Genomic DNA, 19,952 nt, shown 5'->3' on the forward strand with positions numbered 1-19,952 from the left:
ACCCAAAGTGTGGGACTCTTGATCTTGGGGTTGTGGGTTTAGGCCCCCATGTTAGGTGTAGAGTCACTTAAAATCTTTAAAAATAAAACAAAGTGGCTAGAGTGAACATTCTTGCCTTATTCGCAATATTAGGAGAACTCCTAATATTTCACCATTATATAAAATACTAGATGTAGTTTTCCACTCATCCTATTTATCAGATTGAAGGGAGTTACGTTTAATTCTTAGTTTGCTGAGAATTTTGTCATGAATGGTGCTGAATTTTCTCAGATTTTTTTTCTGTATCTGTTCAAATGGTTATATGCTTTTTATTCTGGTAATATAAGTTACATTGATTGGTATTTAATTTGAAACATTTCTTGGATAAACCACATGATCATAGTATATTACCCTTCTTATATATTGTTGGATTCAATTTGTTGTTTTGCATCTGTATTCATGAGGCTGATTTTCTTTCCTGGTAATATCTTTGTCAAGTTTTGGTATTCGGGATTTGCTTATTTAATAAAGGGAGGGGTGCCTGGGTGGGTGGCTCAGTCGGTTGAGCATCTGACTCTTGGTTTCGGCTCAGGTCATGATCATGGTTTGTGAGTTCGAGCCCTGTATTGGGCTCTGTGCTGACAGTGCAGAGCTTGCTTGGTATTCTCTCTCTCCCTCCCTCTCTCTCTGCCCCTCGCCTGCCCATTCTCTCTCTCTCTCTCTCTCTCTCTCTCTCTCTCTCTCTCTCTCAAAATAAATAAAAACTTAAAAAAAATTTTTTTTTAAATAAGACAAGTTAGGGAGTATCTCTCTTCTGTTTTCTAGAAAGTATGTAAGATGGTTATTACTTCCTTAAATGGTTGCTAGAACCCACCAGTGAAGCCATTTGGGCCTAGAGTTTTGTTTTGATTTTTGTGGTTTTTTGTTTTGTTTTTGTTGTGTTTTAATTATGAAATGTTTTCTTTAGTAGATGGGTTTCTATTTATTTTTATAGTTGGAGTAATTTTAAGGGATTTTTCATTTTATCTCAGTTACTGAATTGATTTGCATTATGTGAACATTGTATTTGTAGGATATGAAGTGATATTTCTCCTTCTATTTCTGATATCAGTAATTTGTGTTGCCTTTTGTTTTTCTTGAGCAATCTTGCTAAAAGCATAAATGATTTTTTTTTATCCTTTAAACTGTTGGTTTTAATTTTTTTGAATTGTCTAATCTTTGGCTTGAGTATTGTTTTGACTTGAAGTTCACTAACTTGTTTTTGTGCCATCTCAAATCTATTAACTAATAATAGATTCAGCCTATCCAGTGAATTTTTAAGTTTTGATATTTAACCGCCTAGTTTTTGAAGTTTCATTTCTTTCTGTTTCCATTTGCTGTCAATATTTCTTATCTGTTCACTCATTATAACATGTTGAATATACTTGTGTTAACGGCTTGAGCATCCTTGCCAGTTAATTCCAACGTCTAGATCATCTTGTAATAGGTTTTCCTCCTGTTCTTGAGTTACAGTTTTTATCTTTTTTGCATGTTTAGTAATTTTTTGTTGTATATTGGATTTTGTTGATGGTATTGTAGATTTTTTTTTTTTAAGCGTATTGATTTTTGTTCCAGATAACTAGCTTGTAAAAATACACTTACCATATAACCCAGCAATTGCATTTCTGGGTATTTATCCTAGAGAAATGAAAACTTACGTTCACACAGAAACCTGTGCACAAATATTTATAGCAACTTTATTTATAATTACCCCCAAAAGAATACATCCCATTTGTACTTCGACAGGTGGGAAAAAAACAAACAAACAAAAAACTGTATCTCCATACCGCGGAGCAATGAAAAGGAACAAACTATTGATATATTCAACAAATTGGATGGATTTCATGGGTATTATGCTGAGTAAAAAGAAAACAAGCCAATCTAAAATGTTTCCATACTGTCTGATTCAATTTTTGTAAGATTCTCAAAGTGAAAAAATTATAGAAATAGAGGACAGATAAATGGTTACCAGCAATTAAGGAAAGGGAGGAGGGTGTGATTATAAACAGCAAAAGGGAATCTAAGTTGTGGTATGGTGTATGGATCTGTACATGTCCTAAAATGCCATAGAATTACAAACAAAGATATACAAAAAACAAACTATGATTGCATGAAAAAAATGGCAAAATCCAAGTAAAGTCTATAGTCTACATAATTGTATTGTGCCAATCAGTTTCTCAGCTTATGATAATACACTGCAATTATGTAAGTTGTCACCATCGGGGTAGGTGAGCGGTGAGTACATGGGATCGCTCTGTACCACTTTTACTACTTCTTGTGAAGATGAGAGGCTCTAAGGATTTCAAAATAAAATTAAAAATATATTACTGACGGATCACCTTGAAATTATAGAGGTTTGGTTTTTATACTTTGTCACACCAGATGTTATTTCAGTTTTGCCCTTAGCCTTAGGAGAATCCTTATTCCTGGAATATAGTCTTTACCCTGAGATGTGGCCCTTCTGTGCTTTCTGTGAGAAGTCAGTTGTGTTCACCAGGCCCTTTTAACTTGGCAGGATTCAAAATCCAAACTGTGTCTTTCCTGTGGTAGGAAGCCGAAATCTCTGTTCAGCTTTTTAGTCTTCCAGCTGTTGCCTTCTGTTGGGCTATTTGGAGTCTCCCAGTGCATGAGCAGTTCAGGGACCAGCCAAAGATTTGAGCATTTGTGGACAGATTTAAGCTCCCCCTACCCTGTACTGTACTACCCTTCCTACCATGATTTTCCCCTCCTATCGTCAGCTTTCTGTCAGCTCTTAGATGCCAATGAGACTGTGGTTTTCTTCTTTAGCCCTAGCCTCCCAGTACTTACGGGGGATACACTGGGAAGAGTTCTCTTAAGGTAGAGTTGTACGAATACATCTCATCTCAGTATGGTTCCTTTCTTTTAATAATCAAATCCCCTACGTTTCTGCTGGCTGTTGGTCACTTTCAGTATCTTTAAACAGTTACTTTTAACTTTTTAAAAAATTTTTAAATGTTTATTTTTGAGAGCGAGAGCGAGAGACCGTGAATGGGGGAGGGGCAGAGACAGAGGGAGACACAATCTGAAGCAGACTCCAGGCTCTGAGCTGTCAGCACAGAGCCTGATTGGAGGGGTGGGGAGAGGGGGTGGGGGCTCAAACTCACGAACCTTGAGATGGTGACCTGAGCTGAAGTCAGTGGCTTAACCAACTGAGTCACCCAGGAGCCCTTGAACAGTTATTTTAATATTTTGTCCAGAGTTAATAATTGTTATCTAAGGGCAAATTAGTCCAATATGAGATAGTCCATTATTACTGGAACCAAAGCTCAACGAATTTTATTTTTAAGTATTACGAATATAAAAAGTTTGTAAAGGGGCACCTGGGTGGCCCAGTTGGTTGATCATCTGATTCTGCTCAGGTCACGATCTCACGGTTCATGAATTTGAGCCCTGCGTTCAGTTCTGTGTTGACAGCGTGGAGCCTGCTTGAGTTCTGTGTCTCCCTTGCTCTCTACGCATCCCCCACTCATGCTCTGTCTGGCTGGCTTTCTCTCTCTCTCTCTCTCTCTCTCTCTCAAAAAGTGAATGAACTTTATTTAAAAAGTTTATAAAGTTTTTCAGTGAAAAATTTGAAAGTGGGGTGCCTGGGTGGCTCAGTCAATTAAGCCTCCAACTCTTGATTTCGGCTCCGGTCATGATCTTACAGTTCGTGGGTTCAAGTCCTGCATGGAGCTCTGTACTGACAGAGCCTGCCTGGGATTCTCCTTTTCTCTCTGCTTCTCCCCTGCTCACTCTCTTTCTCTCAAAAGTAAATAAGTAAACATTTTAAAAAATTCAAAAGTAAAAATATCATAGTAACTTTAATGCATAGTTAGAAGTATTACAGAAATCAAAGAAAGTATTCAATGAAAACTGAAAATATGAACAATCAGTATTTTAATTAAAAAGAAGAATAAACAGGGGCGCCTGGGTGGCGCAGTCGGTTAAGCGTCCGACTTCAGCCAGGTCACGATCTCGCGGTCCGTGAGTTCGAGCCCCGCGTCGGGCTCTGGGCTGACGGCTCGGAGCCTGGAGCCTGTTTCGGATTCTGTGTCTCCCTCTCTCTCTGCCCCTCCCCCGTTCATGCTCTGTCTCTCTCTGTCCCAAAAATAAATAAAAAACGTTGAAAAAAAAAAAAGAAGAAGAAGAAGAAACATGCAAATGCAGCCAGAAAAAAAATTTTTAAAGACATATAAATGACTTTCAGAAGATTAAGGACAGAATGTAATTATGTATTACCTAAGCAGCAGCCTTAGATAGGAATACATATTTAATCACCAGAAAGGACTTCAGCTGTAAAATCAGATCTTCATCCATTGTCTTTTGGAAATATTTTTCCATTTGGCTTTAAAAGTTGTATTTTCTTTCTTTATGCGGCATTTGTGACCTTTGTCATTTCTTAGAGACTAAAACAACAAAAACAAGAATCTAACCTCCCTTCTGCTTTTATTTTTTTCTTCTCCTTTTAGTTTGCATAATTGGCCTTAAATGAGGTGGGAGTGAAGAAACTAGAGCCATCTCTGGATGCATCGCTACCCCACTTCCCTGTAAGCTACCCTCCGGAGTGCTAGATTTGACCATATCTGTTTTGAGGACTCATTATGAACAAAGAAGTCTCCCAGGTGGGGGTTGTAACTGTTTTTAAAGAGCTTTGTTTATACAAAAGTATGAAGGGAAAATGATTACTGATGGAAATATGTTTTTGATTTAAAAGTTTCAAAGTTATTATAAAACATCTGCTGACATTCCTAAATGAAAATGTTCTAGATTACACTTTATGAATCACTTTAATGCACATTGAAATGAATATAGGGTTCATATGAATATTTTACAGTGAGAACCTCCTCATTGAATTAAAAATGGCAAGCAGAAAAACTATACTGAACCATCCCTAGGTTTGGTCTGTATATTTCTAACATGTGTGCAGTCATTCAGTCTATATTTGGTGCCCATTTTTTTTACATTTGGGCATTTTTACATAGCTGATTTCGAAGAGTTTGTGAGCTCCCTGAGGGAATAGTTCTTGTGTGTCCACAAAGATGACAATGATCATAGAAGCCTATGTTAGAAGGATAAACATGCACTAAGCCAAGACAGTAGGTAAAAAGCTGAAGATTAATCAGAAAATGATAGATTAGTAAGTGGACTTTTGGCAGGAGGCTTTTTAAAATTAATAGATTTTTTAATTGAATTATAGCACTATACAGATAAAAGTTACAGATTTTAAGTGTAGAACTCCTGAATTATCATGTGCCAAACATATTTGTTAAACAGGTTAAGAAGTAAAACAGTATTAGCACCCCAGGAGCTTCCCTCATCCTTGTCCCAGCTGCACACCCACCTACTCACTTTTATTTTTTTTTTTTAATTTTTTTTTCAACGTTTTTTATTTATTTTTGGGACAGAGAGAGACAGAGCATGAACGGGGGAGGGGCAGAGAGAGAGGGAGACACAGAATCGGAAACAGGCTCCAGGCTCCGAGCCATCAGCCCAGAGCCCGACGCGGGGCTCGAACTCACGGACCGCGAGATCGTGACCTGGCTGAAGTCGGATGCTTAACCGACTGCGCCACCCAGGCGCCCCCCACCTACTCACTTTTAAAGGAGAAGACGGTTGTCACCGTGGAGTGATAGCTGTCACTTTGAAGAGTGGGCTTTAACCACCATAGATGTTAAAGGCAGTTAGATTTAGTTGGCTGACAAACAATACCTGTGTTTGGGATAAACAATGAATTTGGGAGATGGAGCCGAGACTATCTGTTGGCAGCAGAGTGCTTTAAAGCAGGGGCTGGAGGTGCAAAATAATCCTACTGCCTCTCTCTTTAAAGTCTCATTGGTAGGGGCACCTGGGTGGCGCAGTTAAGCGTCCGACTTCGGCTCAGGTCATGATCTCGTGGTCCATGAGTTCGAGCCCCACGTCGGGCTCTGTGCTGACAGCTCGGAGCCTGGAGCCTGCTTTGGATTCTGTGTCTCCCTTGCTCTCTGCCCCTCCTCTGCTAATGTTTGTCTTTTTCTCTCTTTCTCAAAATAATAAACTTTTTTTTTAACTTAACAAAAATAAATAAAGTCTCATTGGTTTCTAGAACACACTCCAGATTTCTGGCTTTCATTTAACTGGAGATATATTTATTAACTTGTATTTTCTATTATTTGAAATCAGACTATTGATTCCCAATGGAGAGAGAGAGAGAGAGAGGAGTTTATATTTATGAAAGAGAAAGGGAGAGAAAACAGAATCATCTAGTGACTGAACTCTGGCTTAGGTGTGTTTTTCTTTAACTCCTTTTTCATTGAGTGACTCTAAGAAGTCTCTTTTCTTCATATCACAATGAAGATTTTTATCTTCTCTATTTCTCCTTAACATTTATCAAAATAATTTTAAACCTGCTACATAGTTGCAAGATTGATAGGCCCTGTGTATTGCCCATTGCCCACTTTCACCAGTTGGAAACATTTTGTTATGTTTGCTTTATCTCTCTGTATATTTGCTACTATTTCTGCTGCTGCTGCTGAATCATCTGAGAGGAAGTTGTAGACATTTACGTTCTTCCACTCCTAAATATTCAGTGTGTTTCTCCTGCTTAACCACAACATAATAATGAAACTCAGGAAACAACATTTTCATCATCATTATTATTATTATTATTATTATTATTATTATCATCATCATCGCATTTAGAGTTCATATTAAATTTTTATCAGTCCTCTGATCCAGAATCACACATTGTGTAGTTGTTACATCTCTTTGGTTCCTTTAACCTGGAATCAGCTTTTCTTTGTCTTCCATAAAATGGACATTTTGGGAGAGTACAGGTCAGCTGTTCCATATAGTAGTACTCATTTTGAACTTGATATCTTTTTCCATCTTTGTTCCTTTCTAAAGAGACTATGATATGGGACTTTGGAGATTCATGGATTTGTTAACTGAGAATCTTATCTGGTAGAACAAAGCCTGTAAAGATTTTTTTCAGGGGAAAGTGTTGAAACATGGTGGGAACCCAGAATTCCAGAAGGTAGATTCCTAAAGATGATTTGGATGTTATTGAAAAGAATTTTATATGTGTGTGGATGTATATATATGATCTTAGAATCCAAGATTTATAAATTTTTGGACAAAAATTAGGGTTTGTATGGCAAAACTTTTTGAAGGAATAACATGTTTATATTTTAAGGTAAATTATATTTATAAGAAATAATTGGTTTTGTATTATAATGATGAGAGAAGTCAGGATTGGGTATCCAATCAATTTTATTTATTTGTGTGACGTTTGGATGAAGAATTGAGAAGGCTCTCTGTTCATGTGTTTGAAACTCCCTGTAAATACCACCCAGGATTTCTAGAGGTGGCACAATTTAATGTCAGCTTTTCTGAGAGAACTCCTAATGAAGAAGCATTTTAATGTAGAAGCAAAAGCAAATATTGGGAATCTGTTGTTGGCTTTTTACTTCTCAGTTATGTGACTATAGATTAGTTATATGAGTTAAAGCATAGCCAGATTCTGGAGCCAAATTACTTAATGATTTTTACCTCTGCTACTTATGATGTTAAGCAGATCAAGTAATGTTTCTATGCCTCAGTTTCCTCATTTCTTACAATCTGTAAATAGGTTATAAAGTTACCTGTCTCATACTTTATGAGTGAATTGAATTAGTAAGGTTTATGAGTAAATAATGTAAATTCCAGGGGTCCCTGGGTGGCTCAGTCGGTTGAGCGTCTGACTTCAACTCAGGTCATGATCTTGCCATTTGTGAGTTCGAGCCCCGTGTCAGATTCTGTGCTGACAGCTCAGAGCCTGGAGCCTGCTTCGTATTCTGTGTCTCCTCCTCTCCCTGCCTCTCCCATGCTCATGCTCTGTCTCTGTCTTTCTCTCAATAATAAATAAATGTTAAAAAATGTAAATTCGATGGTTAGAACAATGATTGGCACATAGTAAATCCTGTGTAAGTGTTGGTCATCATCATTGTTATCTTCATCATCATCATCATCAGTAGTTTGTAAGATAAAATTGTTGAACTCAATCAGTGATTCTGTAAGTAGAAATAATAATGCATACTTCATAGGGCAGTTGTGAAGAGTAAATGAGTTAATACATAATAAAATACATAAACTGTACACACACACACAATTATTATTATTATATTGTCCTATCTTGTAATTAAATGCATGTTAATAGGCCTACTGTTTTGTGAACAATTTTTATTATTTTTTCTGCTCAAATTCTTTGTTACTGACTTGATACTGTGAAAATGGGAACAGGCAAGATAGGCATTTTGTATATTCTTAAGTGGCCTGTAGTCAAAACGTTTGAGAAACAGTGTACTAGATGACAATTGCTGGGGGCCCTCTGATTCTGAAATTTTGAATCTGAGTCTCCAGTTTAAAATTTATAAGCCTTACTGGGGTGCCTAGGTGGCTCAATTAGTTAAGTGTCCAACTTTGGCTCAGGACATGATCTCGCGGTCCATGGGTTTGAGCCCCATATCAGGCTCTGTGCTGACAGCTCAGAGCCTGGAGGTTGCTTCGGATTCTGTGTCTCCCTCTTTCTCTGACCCTTCCCAGCTCATGCTCTGTCTCTCTCTCTCTCTCAAAAATAAAAAAAACATTAAAAAATTTTTTAAAAAATTATAAGCGTTACTCTCATAGGTGTTATTCTGTTGAGAACACTGGAAAGTGAAATTTGAGTTTCACTTAATTCGAGTTGGCCATTTGTTGGGCATTGTACTGGAAGGGATATGACTAGAGCAATTAGTATGATCATTGAGGAAATATAAATGCTACTTAACTAGCTATTCACCTGAGATGCTTGGGGAATTTTTTTTTTTTTTTTTGGTTTTCCCATGGGTATCAATAAGGCTTTTGCCAAATATAAATGAATCAAGTAGGATGACTTAAGTTTTAAGCTAGGCTTGAAAAAATGCATATTCTTCTGCAAATTTGGGTAATGAGGATTGTATGTACATTTGTCTTGTGATTTCATTCAAGCCACTTCTGCTCCAGCTAGGGGGATGATCCCAAAATTAACTGGAGGCTTACCTGACTTGATCATTTTCTAGTGCCCTCAAAATATAATTTCATTGTTTTGGCAAATTATTAACCCATGCAGCTTGGTACTTCTACTGCCTTATAATGTTAAGGATCAAATTTCAGTATGTTTATTTTTCTTTTACTGATTTATATATGTACATTTAACCATACTATATTCTGAAATGAGTTTCTGAAATATTTTGTGGGAAATTGAACAACTTCTGATCAGATATTGGAATAATTTCATGTAGTAAATGTGATTTTGGGTTTGGATATTCATCTGTAGGTTATCTGTATCTAAAGCTGATCTTCATTCTCTTCTGGCCACTGATCTTCGTTCTCTTCTGCTCATTAGTTTCTGAATCTGTGAAGGAGAATGGAATTGATGGAAAGAGAGAGAGGGTGAAATTTTTATCACTTAGTTTTACATCTATGACCACCATTTTCAAGGCTGTTACCTCTTTGCTAAACTATTACAAACTCTTCTCCTGTGCACATGCAAGTAAATATCAAACACTTATTTTATTGTTTACACAGTTAAAGAGAGCTGCGGCTAGGAAGACTGATTTTAATCTTTTTTTTTTTTTTAAAGAAATACCAACATATCTTCCACAAGTTAGAATGATATAGTACCGATTTTTGGAAGTCATATACAGTATATCTATTAATTACCCAATGTAATTGTATGATAACTGGAATCATTTAATTTCATGGATTTGCAAGGAAATGTTGAGGGTGTTTCTGCCCAGTTGTTTTACTATGATAGCTGCCACAACTATGTATTTCATATGCCAACTATTTTTCCTCAGGGACAAATTCATTCAATAGGAATATTTTAGCAAGGTGAATGAGTTTATGTTTATTTTTTAACTTTAAAAAATTAAATTTTAAATAAAGTCAATGAGAGGGATTTAAAATACTGGGTTTTAAAACTGATTTTTCTCTTCTTCCTATATTTTTGTTAATAAAAAACAAAAAATAAACTTTTACAGTTTTTCCAAACTTATTCTTTCCGTTTAGAAAAAAATAATGCAAAGAAAAAAAGCATTGTCTCTTAACCTAAACATAAATTTATTAAATGTATTACTTCAGACATGACACACTTATAGAATTTAAAGTATTAAATCCTTGATAATTTCTTTATTATTAATATATAAAATATTTTGCACAAGATTTTCTTTTACTGTAAAAAACCTTTTAAGAACAATCAGATGTTTTATAGAACCAATGAACTAAGAAAAAATGATGTCTTTATTTTTAAGAGTTCATTGCTTTGAATCCATTTCTTTGCCTTTGTTTTTTATTCCTGGGCATAAGAGTTCAGATCCTGGCAGGCCATTTGTGGCAGAGACTTATTGGGGTAGGGGTTCTTCTCTGGGCCAGGGAGAGCCACCATCTGAATTTTGGTCTCTGGCTTTGTGGATTCAGAGACTTTTTGTTTCCAGACCTTTAAGGAAATCTTTTTTAGGCATTAGCTTCAAAATATCTGGGTTTTATTTATTTATTTATTTATTTATTTATTTATTTTAAACGTTTATTTATTTTTGAGACAGAGAGAGACAGAGCACGAATGGGGGAGGGTCAGAGAGAGGGAGACACAGAATCTGAAACAGGCTCCAGGCTCTGAGCTGTCAGCACAGAGCCCGACGCGGGGCTCGAACTCACGGACCGCAAGATCATGACCTGAGCCGAAGTCGGCCGCTTAACCGACTGAGCCACCCAGGCGCCCCAAAATATCTGCTTTTTTAACAAGAAGTTAGGAGGCATTCAGAGAAATAAGAAAGTATGGTATATACCCAGGAAGAATAGCAATCAGTAGAAATTGTCTTTAAGGAAGTCCAGGCATTGCACTTACTAAACAAGAAAAAAAATAGATAAATCGGATTTCATCAAAATTAAAAACTGTTCATAAAGAAAATGTTTGCAAATAATATATCTGGTAGAGGCTTAGTACCCTAATATAAAGAACTTTCATGGCTTAACAAAAAAAGACAAATAACCCAACTTAAAAACGGGCAAAGGACCTGAATAGACATTTCTCCAAAAAAAGATACACAATGGTCAATAAGCACCTGAAAAGGTGTTCAGTGTCATTACTGATTAGGGAAATCAATGTAAATCAAAGCGGTAATGAGATACCATTTCACACCTCCTAAGACGACCAGAATTAAAATAAAATTACAAAACATAAAATAACAATTTTTGGTGAGAATGTGGAGAAATTGGAATGCTTGTACATTGCTGTAGCCACTGTGGAAGACAGTTTGGCAGTTTCTCAAAAAGCTAAAGAGAGTTACATTATTATGACTTAGTAGTTCCACTCTAAAATACCAAGGGAATTGAAGACATGTTCACATTTATGCATATAAATGATCATAGAATCATGCCTCATAAATAGCCCCCAAATGGAAAAACCTAATGGCCATCAACTGGCGGATAAACAAAATGTGATGTATACAAACAATGGAAAAGTATCCAACCATAAAAAAGGCGATGTAAATCCCAATACTTTCTTATCACTTGAGAAAGATTTCAGTTGACATTGCAATGAAAAGACAAGAGAAATTGAAAACTTCTTTTAGAGAACCCTAAGTGTCTGAAGATGCCAGTCTGAGAAATACTTCTTTATTGACAGTTGCCCACTGCAGGAGCTCTTTGTTTATAATGATTTTCCTATGTGATTCTTTTCATACAGCTGTCAAATTGGAGAGGTTCGGCCCTCAGAATGTCCCTCTCATCATGTCTGTGCTGCTTTGTGCTAATTGCCTGCTAAGCATTTTAAAGTATATTTATTAGAGCTGTTTACTAACATATTGTTACTTATTTTTCAAATTATGTGATTCTCAGCTAAATCTGGGAGATGAGTGACCAATTTCTTATGTTCTAGAAATTTATAGTTCAAGTGAAATATAAAACACTGACCTACTTCTTCAGCCTCACCTATTTGGTTTTGTCTGATCTATTTGAGATAGATGTGGTTTCTGATTCCCAAAACTGTTCTCTACAGATTGCATGAGGTTGAGTATAACTTAGCAACTCTTTTTAAATCAGCAGGGTACTTTGACTTAGAAACCTTACCTCTTTTTAAAAGGTGGTATGCAAATTGTTTCCTGAAACCAACATTCTTTTCTTAATGAACCTTATTTAAGTACCCTTACTGGCATATATAAAGCCACTCCACAAATAGAACAGCTGTAATAGTTTTCACTCATCAGGGGATTTGCATTCCACTATCTGTATATTGTGTTTTGTAAATAGAAAGCAGTTAATACCAGAATCATATCATCAGCAAATTGTTGGTGACCCTCTCATAGCTTCTTACTGTTGGCTCTTATTTTGGTAGGTCAGCCTGTCTGGCTGCTGTTGAGTTATTGTCTAATGTCTCCTCAGCCTCAGAATCTTGGATAAATTTAGAAGATGTCAATCTCTAGCCAGTAGTCTGAGGGGAGCACAGTATGGGGATCTTATTTTCAATCTAGGTTTATTTGTTGCTCAAAATGATCCAGTCTATGAAATTATATTATTTATGTTTACAGTTGTATCGCTGTGACATGACTTTATGTTTTTATAGTACTATGAAATATTGTTTGAGGTTTTCCCTAAATAGTATATTTTTACCTTTTCAAAATTAGAAGAGATGTTCTCCAGTTTCTGGATCAAGAAGATAAGGCTTGGGTTTTTTTCCTCCCATTGAAAATAGGGTAAAAAGGATTTCGGATAAGCTCATGGTCTCACTTATAGGAAAGAATTCCACAGCTTTATGAATGATTCCAGAAAATATATTAACCATAAAATATCTGAAACATCCTTTAAACTTTTACATGTCATCTTAGTTAAATAATCACTTCTAATGCATCACCTGTCTTAGCTTCTGTATCTTTTAGGCATTATGTTAGATACTGGATATATAGTAAAAAGATCCAGTAATTGGCTTTGAGTTCATAATCTAGAATGGGAGACAAACAAGAGAATTATAATTTATAGCATAGTATACAGTATAGTATAGTACAGTATAGTATAGTATAATAAGCATAGTATATTGCCCTTTCTATTTTGAGAGTCAGTAGAATTCCAGATGGGTAAATTCTCAGATAGGTATAACCTAATGTCTTTGGAGGCAAAGAAGATAGGCAGATAAGGAAGTAAGAAGTGGCCCCTGAGCATAAGGTGGGAATTAGCTAATTCCTTTCTTTTGGTTTAGCGAACTCCAGAGTCTTATCTTTCATTATATTCCCCCCTTCATTTTCTGCTCTCTTTTATTTCTATTTCTGTTGAAAAGTTTAGAATTAATGTCCCATTATTATAAAGGTTATTGCATAATTTCATTATTTATATTAATACATTTAAAAACATTACATTTTATTTCTATGTGAATATAGAATGAGGTGGCTTCTTCTGTGATATTTGGTTTTGTGATAACCTCATTTATGCTTCTGTGAGTTTCTTAGGAAAAGAAGGTAGCAGTTGTATTAATTACAGTAATATATCACTTAGATGATTATTATTTTGTGTTTGGGTTTCAGAAGAGATACTAACAAACATGTCGGGTCTTTTGACATCTTTTTTATTGTGGTGATTGTTTTTACAAGTCTGGCCTGTTTGCCTTTGCATTGAGGTTGTCCACCTTGCAATTACTGTAATTATTTTTCTTATCATGGGTCCTTCCTCTCCCCCCACCACAAGAGATTTAACAAGTATTTTTTTTTTTTTTTTTTTTAATTTTTTTTAATGTTTTTTATTTTTATTTTTGGGACAGACAGAGACAGAGCATGAACGGGGGAGGGGCAGAGACAGAGGGAGACACAGAATCGGAAACAGGCTCCAGGTTCCGAGCCATCAGCCCAGAGCCTGATGCGGGGCTCGAACTCACGGACCGCGAGATCGTGACCTGGCTGAAGTCGGACGCTTAACCGACTGCGCCACCCAGGCGCCTTAACAAGTATTTTTTATGATGACATTACTCCACAACGCAACTCATCTCATTTATTCATCATTAACAGAAGTCTGGAACGTAAACATCCAACATATTTTATACATATTGAGTTTGAGGAGACAGTGGGATATCCAAATGAAAAAGTCCATTTAGCAGTTGGAAACTTAAATACCAAATTACTGAAATGAGAAAGATTGTACTTACCCTTTATAGCAGAAGTCTTAGAATGAAAATCAGATCTTGTCATTCCTCTGTTCTTAACCCTCCACTGATTGCTTAATTCAGTCAGAGTAAAGCTAAAATCTTTAAAATGGTTTTTATGGCCTTACACGATGTAGCCTCATCGTGTAATCTTTCTGAGCTCATCTGCTCCCTCACTCCCTGGTTCTAACTACACTGATCTCTTTCATCTTTTGCAAAAAGCATAGTTATGCTCCAGGCTTAAGGCCTTACAGCCCTTCCCTTTGCGCCTGCCAGGAGCACTCTTCCTCCAGATACCTTTCCCTTTCCTTCACATCCTTCAAGTCTTTGCTCTTATCTCACCTTCTCAATGAGGCCTTTTCTAACTATGCTACTTAAAACTGCTGTCCCTTCCCTTCTACACACTTACACCTCTGTTTTTGCCTGATTTTCCTCTATAACACATATCACCTTTTAATATACTCTATAATTTACTTTTTAATTTTATTTATTATCTCTCTGCCTTACAATAGAATGAACCTCTATGAGGACACGAGGACAGTGATTTTTATAAATTTTATTCACGGTTGTATCCCCAGTACCTAGAACAGAGGCTGGCATATACTAGAAACTCAGTAAATATTTGTTGCTGGTGAAATTAGGGCTACCCACGTTGGATCAATTTAAAGTTTTCTGACTAATGTTTTCCTTTTCTGGAAACGTGGAATATAACCAAGGATTTTATTTTTAAAGTCTTTCCTTAGTGTCAGAACTAAAATTAACATACATAATCTACATGTGTGTGTCTCTGTTTCCTATGGATTATATATATGTGTGTCATATATAATATATAACATATATAATCTGTTAAGTACATGATTGAATAGATGTTTAGTCACTTATTCACCAAATTCTATAATTGACGCACAGTAGGTGAGAGCTGATGGAAACTTTGTATATTATGTCCAAGAGGTTGAATGTTGTTCTTTCAGCAGTGAGGATTTAGTGAAGGATTTTAAACAAGAGATGGAGATGATCAGACTTACATTTCTGATAGCCTGCTCTGGTGGCTCAGGGAGACCATCTGGAAGGCTATTTTAATAGTCCAGCAGGAGGGGCGCCTAGGTGGTTCAGTCGGTTAAGCGTCCAACTCTTGATTTCAGTTCAGGTCATGATCTCCACAGTTCGTGGGATCGAGGCCTGTCTGGGATTCTCTCTTTCCTCGCTCTCTGTCCCTCCCCCTGTCATACTATGTCTCTCTCTCTCTCTCTCTCTTTCTCTAAATAAATAAACATTTGACAAAAAGAAATGGTCCAGCAGGAGGTGATGAGAGGAGGCTATGAAGAAGGGATGGATTTGGGAAATATTTAGGAAATAAAAATTGACAAATCTTGGTGTCTGCTTGCATATGGGGTATGAGAGAAGAGGTGAGAAGGACTCCAGCATACCAACTAAAAGAAGAAATATATGAGGTGAGGTTTAGTTCAGTTTGGAAAGTTGAATTTGAAGTGCCTGGGTAACATCTGGATGGAGATAGCTGGTGAGGTATTGGATTATGGCTCTGAGACTTAGGAGGTCTGAGCTAGAGGTGGAGATTTGGGGATAATCAGTATAGAGATGTGTTTTGAAATCAGGCTGAGTGAGTGGTATCACCCGAGGATAATGTATGTAGTCTGAGGGAAAAAGAGGCCTTGGACATTAGGACCTTGAGGAATTCTGACCCCCAAGAATTGGGCAAAAAGTACTTAGAATAAGATCAGAAGAAAACCACACTGTTCTAGTCAGGTTTGATTTATGCATCACTTCTTTGGAGAGGGCCCCAATTAAAATTAGGTCTCCTCTATTGCTTCTCTCTATGAGAAACATTCTATTCTATTCTTTTCCTATTCTTTTCCTTTTCCTTTTGTATTCTTTTCCTTTGTAACTTTTATCACAGTTTAAAATTATATGTTACTTTTGTGTCTTATTTGCTTATTTCTCCCGCTCCCTGAGGGCAGGAACCTCTATTTTGCTGACCATTTATTTGCTCAGCTTTTAGCACAGTGTCTGATGCATAATAGATGCTTGATTTATTTGTTAAGTAAATGAAGGAAGTACGGGATCACAGAAGCCAATGGGTGACAGTGTTTCAGAAGGTTATTTCAAATGCTGCTCCAAGTAGGCCAATAAAATAATAATAATAATAATAATAATAATAATAATAGCATATATTGAGCACTAACAAATGAAGGCATGAAAAGTGTCCATTGTATTTATTGATAAGAAGGTTTGGGATGAGTTATCCACAAGTGAACCCTAGGCCCTCATGGAGCTCTCTGTCTAAAGAGAAAATAACAACAGTCAGCATTCTCCAGGAACTAGAGTATGCTCTTTACATGCACTGTTTCGTTCAGTCCTTATAACAGATCTGAAGGTGGGTGAAGGTAATTATTATCTGTATGTTATAGATGAGGAATTAGGTTTAAGGAGATTATACACTTTGCCCAAGAATAAGTAGGTACTGGTTAAGCCAGGACTTCAACTTAAGTAAGGCCTTTCTGACCCCACAGCCCATGCTTTCAACCACCATGCTCCAGTAGGGGGACCCAGTTGATTCCTCATCAGGGAACTGATATCTTGGAAATGACATTTGAGCAGGAATGGTTTAGGTGCTGTTTATAGGACAGATTAGAAGTGAGAGTGACTGGAATTGAGAAACCAGATACATGGATCTTGCATTAATCCAGAATGAAGCATTGGGTTCCAACTAGAATCATAACTATATCTGAGAATAAAAAGAAGGGGACAATCTGAGATCTCTTATTAAGGAAGAATTGACAGGACATGGATACTGATTAGAAATGAGGAGTAAAGGAGAAAAGTAAAAAGCAATTACAAGACTGCAATCCTAGGGGTTGGAGGTTTTTATGAACTGCACTTCTCATGTGGGAGAAATTCAGAATGTGCCCCTTTTGTTGCATGAAATAATAAATTCATGATTAGAATTTTAGTTATTATTTGTACACAGAAAAGGGGGAACTGACAGTCTTTGGTATTGACAAAGGACAGGCTAGAGACAGTAAGTTTCAGGACTAGAGATACAGGATTTGCTCACATGTATTAATTAAAACCATGTGAGAGATTCTTATGGATCTCAGCATTCTTTATAAGCTTTATAAGCACAGTTGTCATTGCTGTGGAAAAGGAAAAGTTAAAGGTTTTTCCCATTTAGCAAGGATTTTCTTTCCTTTTTCAAGGGTAGATGGGGTGAAAACAAATGGGGGAGGTATGCTGTTTGGCACTAATAACATACAAAAGGTCGTGATGAATATAAGGCCAGGGATAGGATTCTGAGTTTCGTTAGGGATTCTACAGAGAATAGTGGTTGATAGGGACAAGTCAGAGTGGATCTGTAAGTGTAGTCACTACCTGGCACAACATGTGAGAGAGAGACCTGACTGGCGTGCTCAGGGAAATGACTTTGTGTTCTCTGGCATCTATACCAAGATCCTAACATAGACTAAACATTTGATCTTTGTCGCCTGACTACATAAACACAAGGTTAGGAATATAGAATTCAGAGTTGGTAAGTACCAAATCTAATTCATTGCTTCAACTTTAATTGTAGATGTATTATTTATTTTCTTAGCAGTATAAAATCCCAAACCTTATGAGTAAAAGTTGTTTCAAGTTCTTTTCAAAGCACAATCTAAAATAAATACATATAAGAAATAATTTCTCTGACTCCCAGTTATACCTTGTTCTTAGAAACATCTGAAAGTGATTTTTTTCTCTGAAAAAAAATTTCAGTGTCTATTTCATTATTCTAACAATACTTTCATCCTATTTGACCTTTGTGATTTCATAAGGGACTATTTATTTTGTTTTACAAATACAGAAAAGAAAGTGTAGAAACACTAAATAGCTGATGACTCTGTATAGATGGGGATACTTTTATGATGGCTGTAATTAGGTATTCACAGAGACCCTATAGTGTTTAGATATCTTCTAACATAAGGGAGCTTCCTCCTCTCCTGTGGTTAGAAAGCTCACCAGAGTAGATTTCTCATTGTTGTCCTTCCTTTTTTAGGTGTGAAGTTTTTCAACATGAGTGGCCTCGGGGACAGTTCATCCGACCCTGCTAACCCAGACTCACATAAGAGGAAAGGATCGCCATGTGACACACTGGCATCAAGGTAGGAACACTGTTTTCTTAGTCTAGATCTAGGAGAGCTTCTTTATCATTTTCATTGCCACTTAAGAGTTCTTGCTAAATCTACTCCAAGTTTTCTGTTCTTCTTGGAGTCCCTTATACTCCCCATGTTTTCTTGTTTCCCCGGGACTTTTGCACGTGCTGCTCCCACAATCTAGCTTGCTCCCTCTAGATTTCTTGTAGTCAGTACCTATACATTCAACAGATACCAGCTTAGACATTACCACCTTAAAAGGAGCCTTCTCTTACTTCCATAAATATTATGTTAAGTCTCCCCCATTCCTGTATCTGTCTCACATGTATGTTTATAGCTCTGATCCATAATTTCAGGTTGTTACTAGTTCATGTGATTATTTCGTGAATTTCTGGCTTCTCCACTACACGCTTAGGCTGCTATTTGGTAAGGACCTTGTCCGTTCTTACTATTATATGCCTAGTTTGTAGCATAGTGTATGGCTTATATATAGTAAGGACATAGTAAATATTTATCACGTGAATAAATAAGTCTATTGTATATCTTCAACCTGCTATCTTAGAACGTTATGTTAGCAGAACTAAGAAATATCATTATTTTTATAATATTAGTATTAGGATTTTAAAGAATGCCTATTTGTGGAATTAAATATTTGTGTATCATAAGGAATATGATCACCTTAAATAGGCTAAAAGAGAATTATTGCTAAGGAGATTCTAACAAATGCCAGACAGAGAAAGAAACTCACTCGCATCAAAAGAACAGCTTCCCACCTGAGAGGATCTTATTCCATTCATCTTCTAGGATCTAGAGAAAGCTTTCTCAGCCTTCACACTATTGACCTTGTCAGCCAGATAATTCTTTGCTGTGGGCAGCTCTCCTGTATGTTGTAGGATGCGTAGCAATATCCCTGACTTTCACACACTAGACGCCAGTAGCATCTTTCCATCAGTTATGATAACCAAAGTGTCACATCAGTTGTGACTACCAAAAAATGTCTTCAGACAGTTGTCAAATGTTTGTCAGGGATGGGGAAAGCAATATGGCCCCCATTGATCATCACTGATCTAGAGAGTGAAGTGGCAGAAGATTCTTCTGTCCCTGGATTACGTGCTTCTTTCTCATGGGGGATAAAGAAAGGATTTTAACAGGGGAGTAAGTGCCAGGGCTCCAGTCTGGAGAGAGAAAAGTTGATCAATTAAAAGGACTGTCACAGATCATAACTTAAGTATTCATAACCACAGGTAAGTGTCCAGATGCTCAGAGGAACGTTGATATTGAGATACAATCCAGATTTGTGTTGTCAAAGTTAATGTTCTTGTTTTATCTGTATGTAAAGTCAGTCCTTTTCAAAGGAAAATGTAAGAGTAAATAAATAGGGGTGTCTGGATGGCTCAGTCAGTTGGGCATCTGACTTCGGCTCAGGTCACAATCTCATAGTTTGTGAGCTCGAGCCCCACGTCAGGCTTCCTGCTGTCAGTGCAGAGTCTGTTTTGGGTCCTCTGTCCCCCTCTCTCTTTCTCTGCCCCTCCCATGCTTGTGCTTCTCTCTCTCTCTCTCTCTCTCTCTCTCTCTCTCTCTCAAAAAATAAATAGATATTTAAAAAAAGAAAAATAAAACTGTTGTTTTTT

General features: G+C 36.7%; 1 protein-coding gene across 9 annotated transcripts in view; it reads left to right on the forward strand.

Moving 5' to 3' along the window:
- NCOA1 (nuclear receptor coactivator 1) overlaps positions 1–19,952 on the forward strand; it is a 247,378-nt gene that overhangs the window by 138,284 nt on the left and 89,142 nt on the right. For 8 of the 9 annotated variants that reach the window (XM_058682688.1, XM_058682687.1, XM_058682686.1 and 5 more), the window contains 2 exons: positions 4,488–4,640; positions 18,225–18,330. In XM_058682688.1, the coding sequence (XP_058538671.1) occupies positions 18,242–18,330 (89 nt within the window). In that variant the 5' untranslated portion in view covers positions 4,488–4,640; positions 18,225–18,241. The remainder of the gene's footprint in view (positions 1–4,487; positions 4,641–18,224; positions 18,331–19,952) is intronic. The other variant, XM_058682690.1, reaches the window with a different exon arrangement.

This window comes from Neofelis nebulosa, chromosome 9 (genome assembly GCF_028018385.1).
Source record: "Neofelis nebulosa isolate mNeoNeb1 chromosome 9, mNeoNeb1.pri, whole genome shotgun sequence".
NCBI classification, from domain to species: domain Eukaryota; kingdom Metazoa; phylum Chordata; class Mammalia; order Carnivora; family Felidae; genus Neofelis; species Neofelis nebulosa.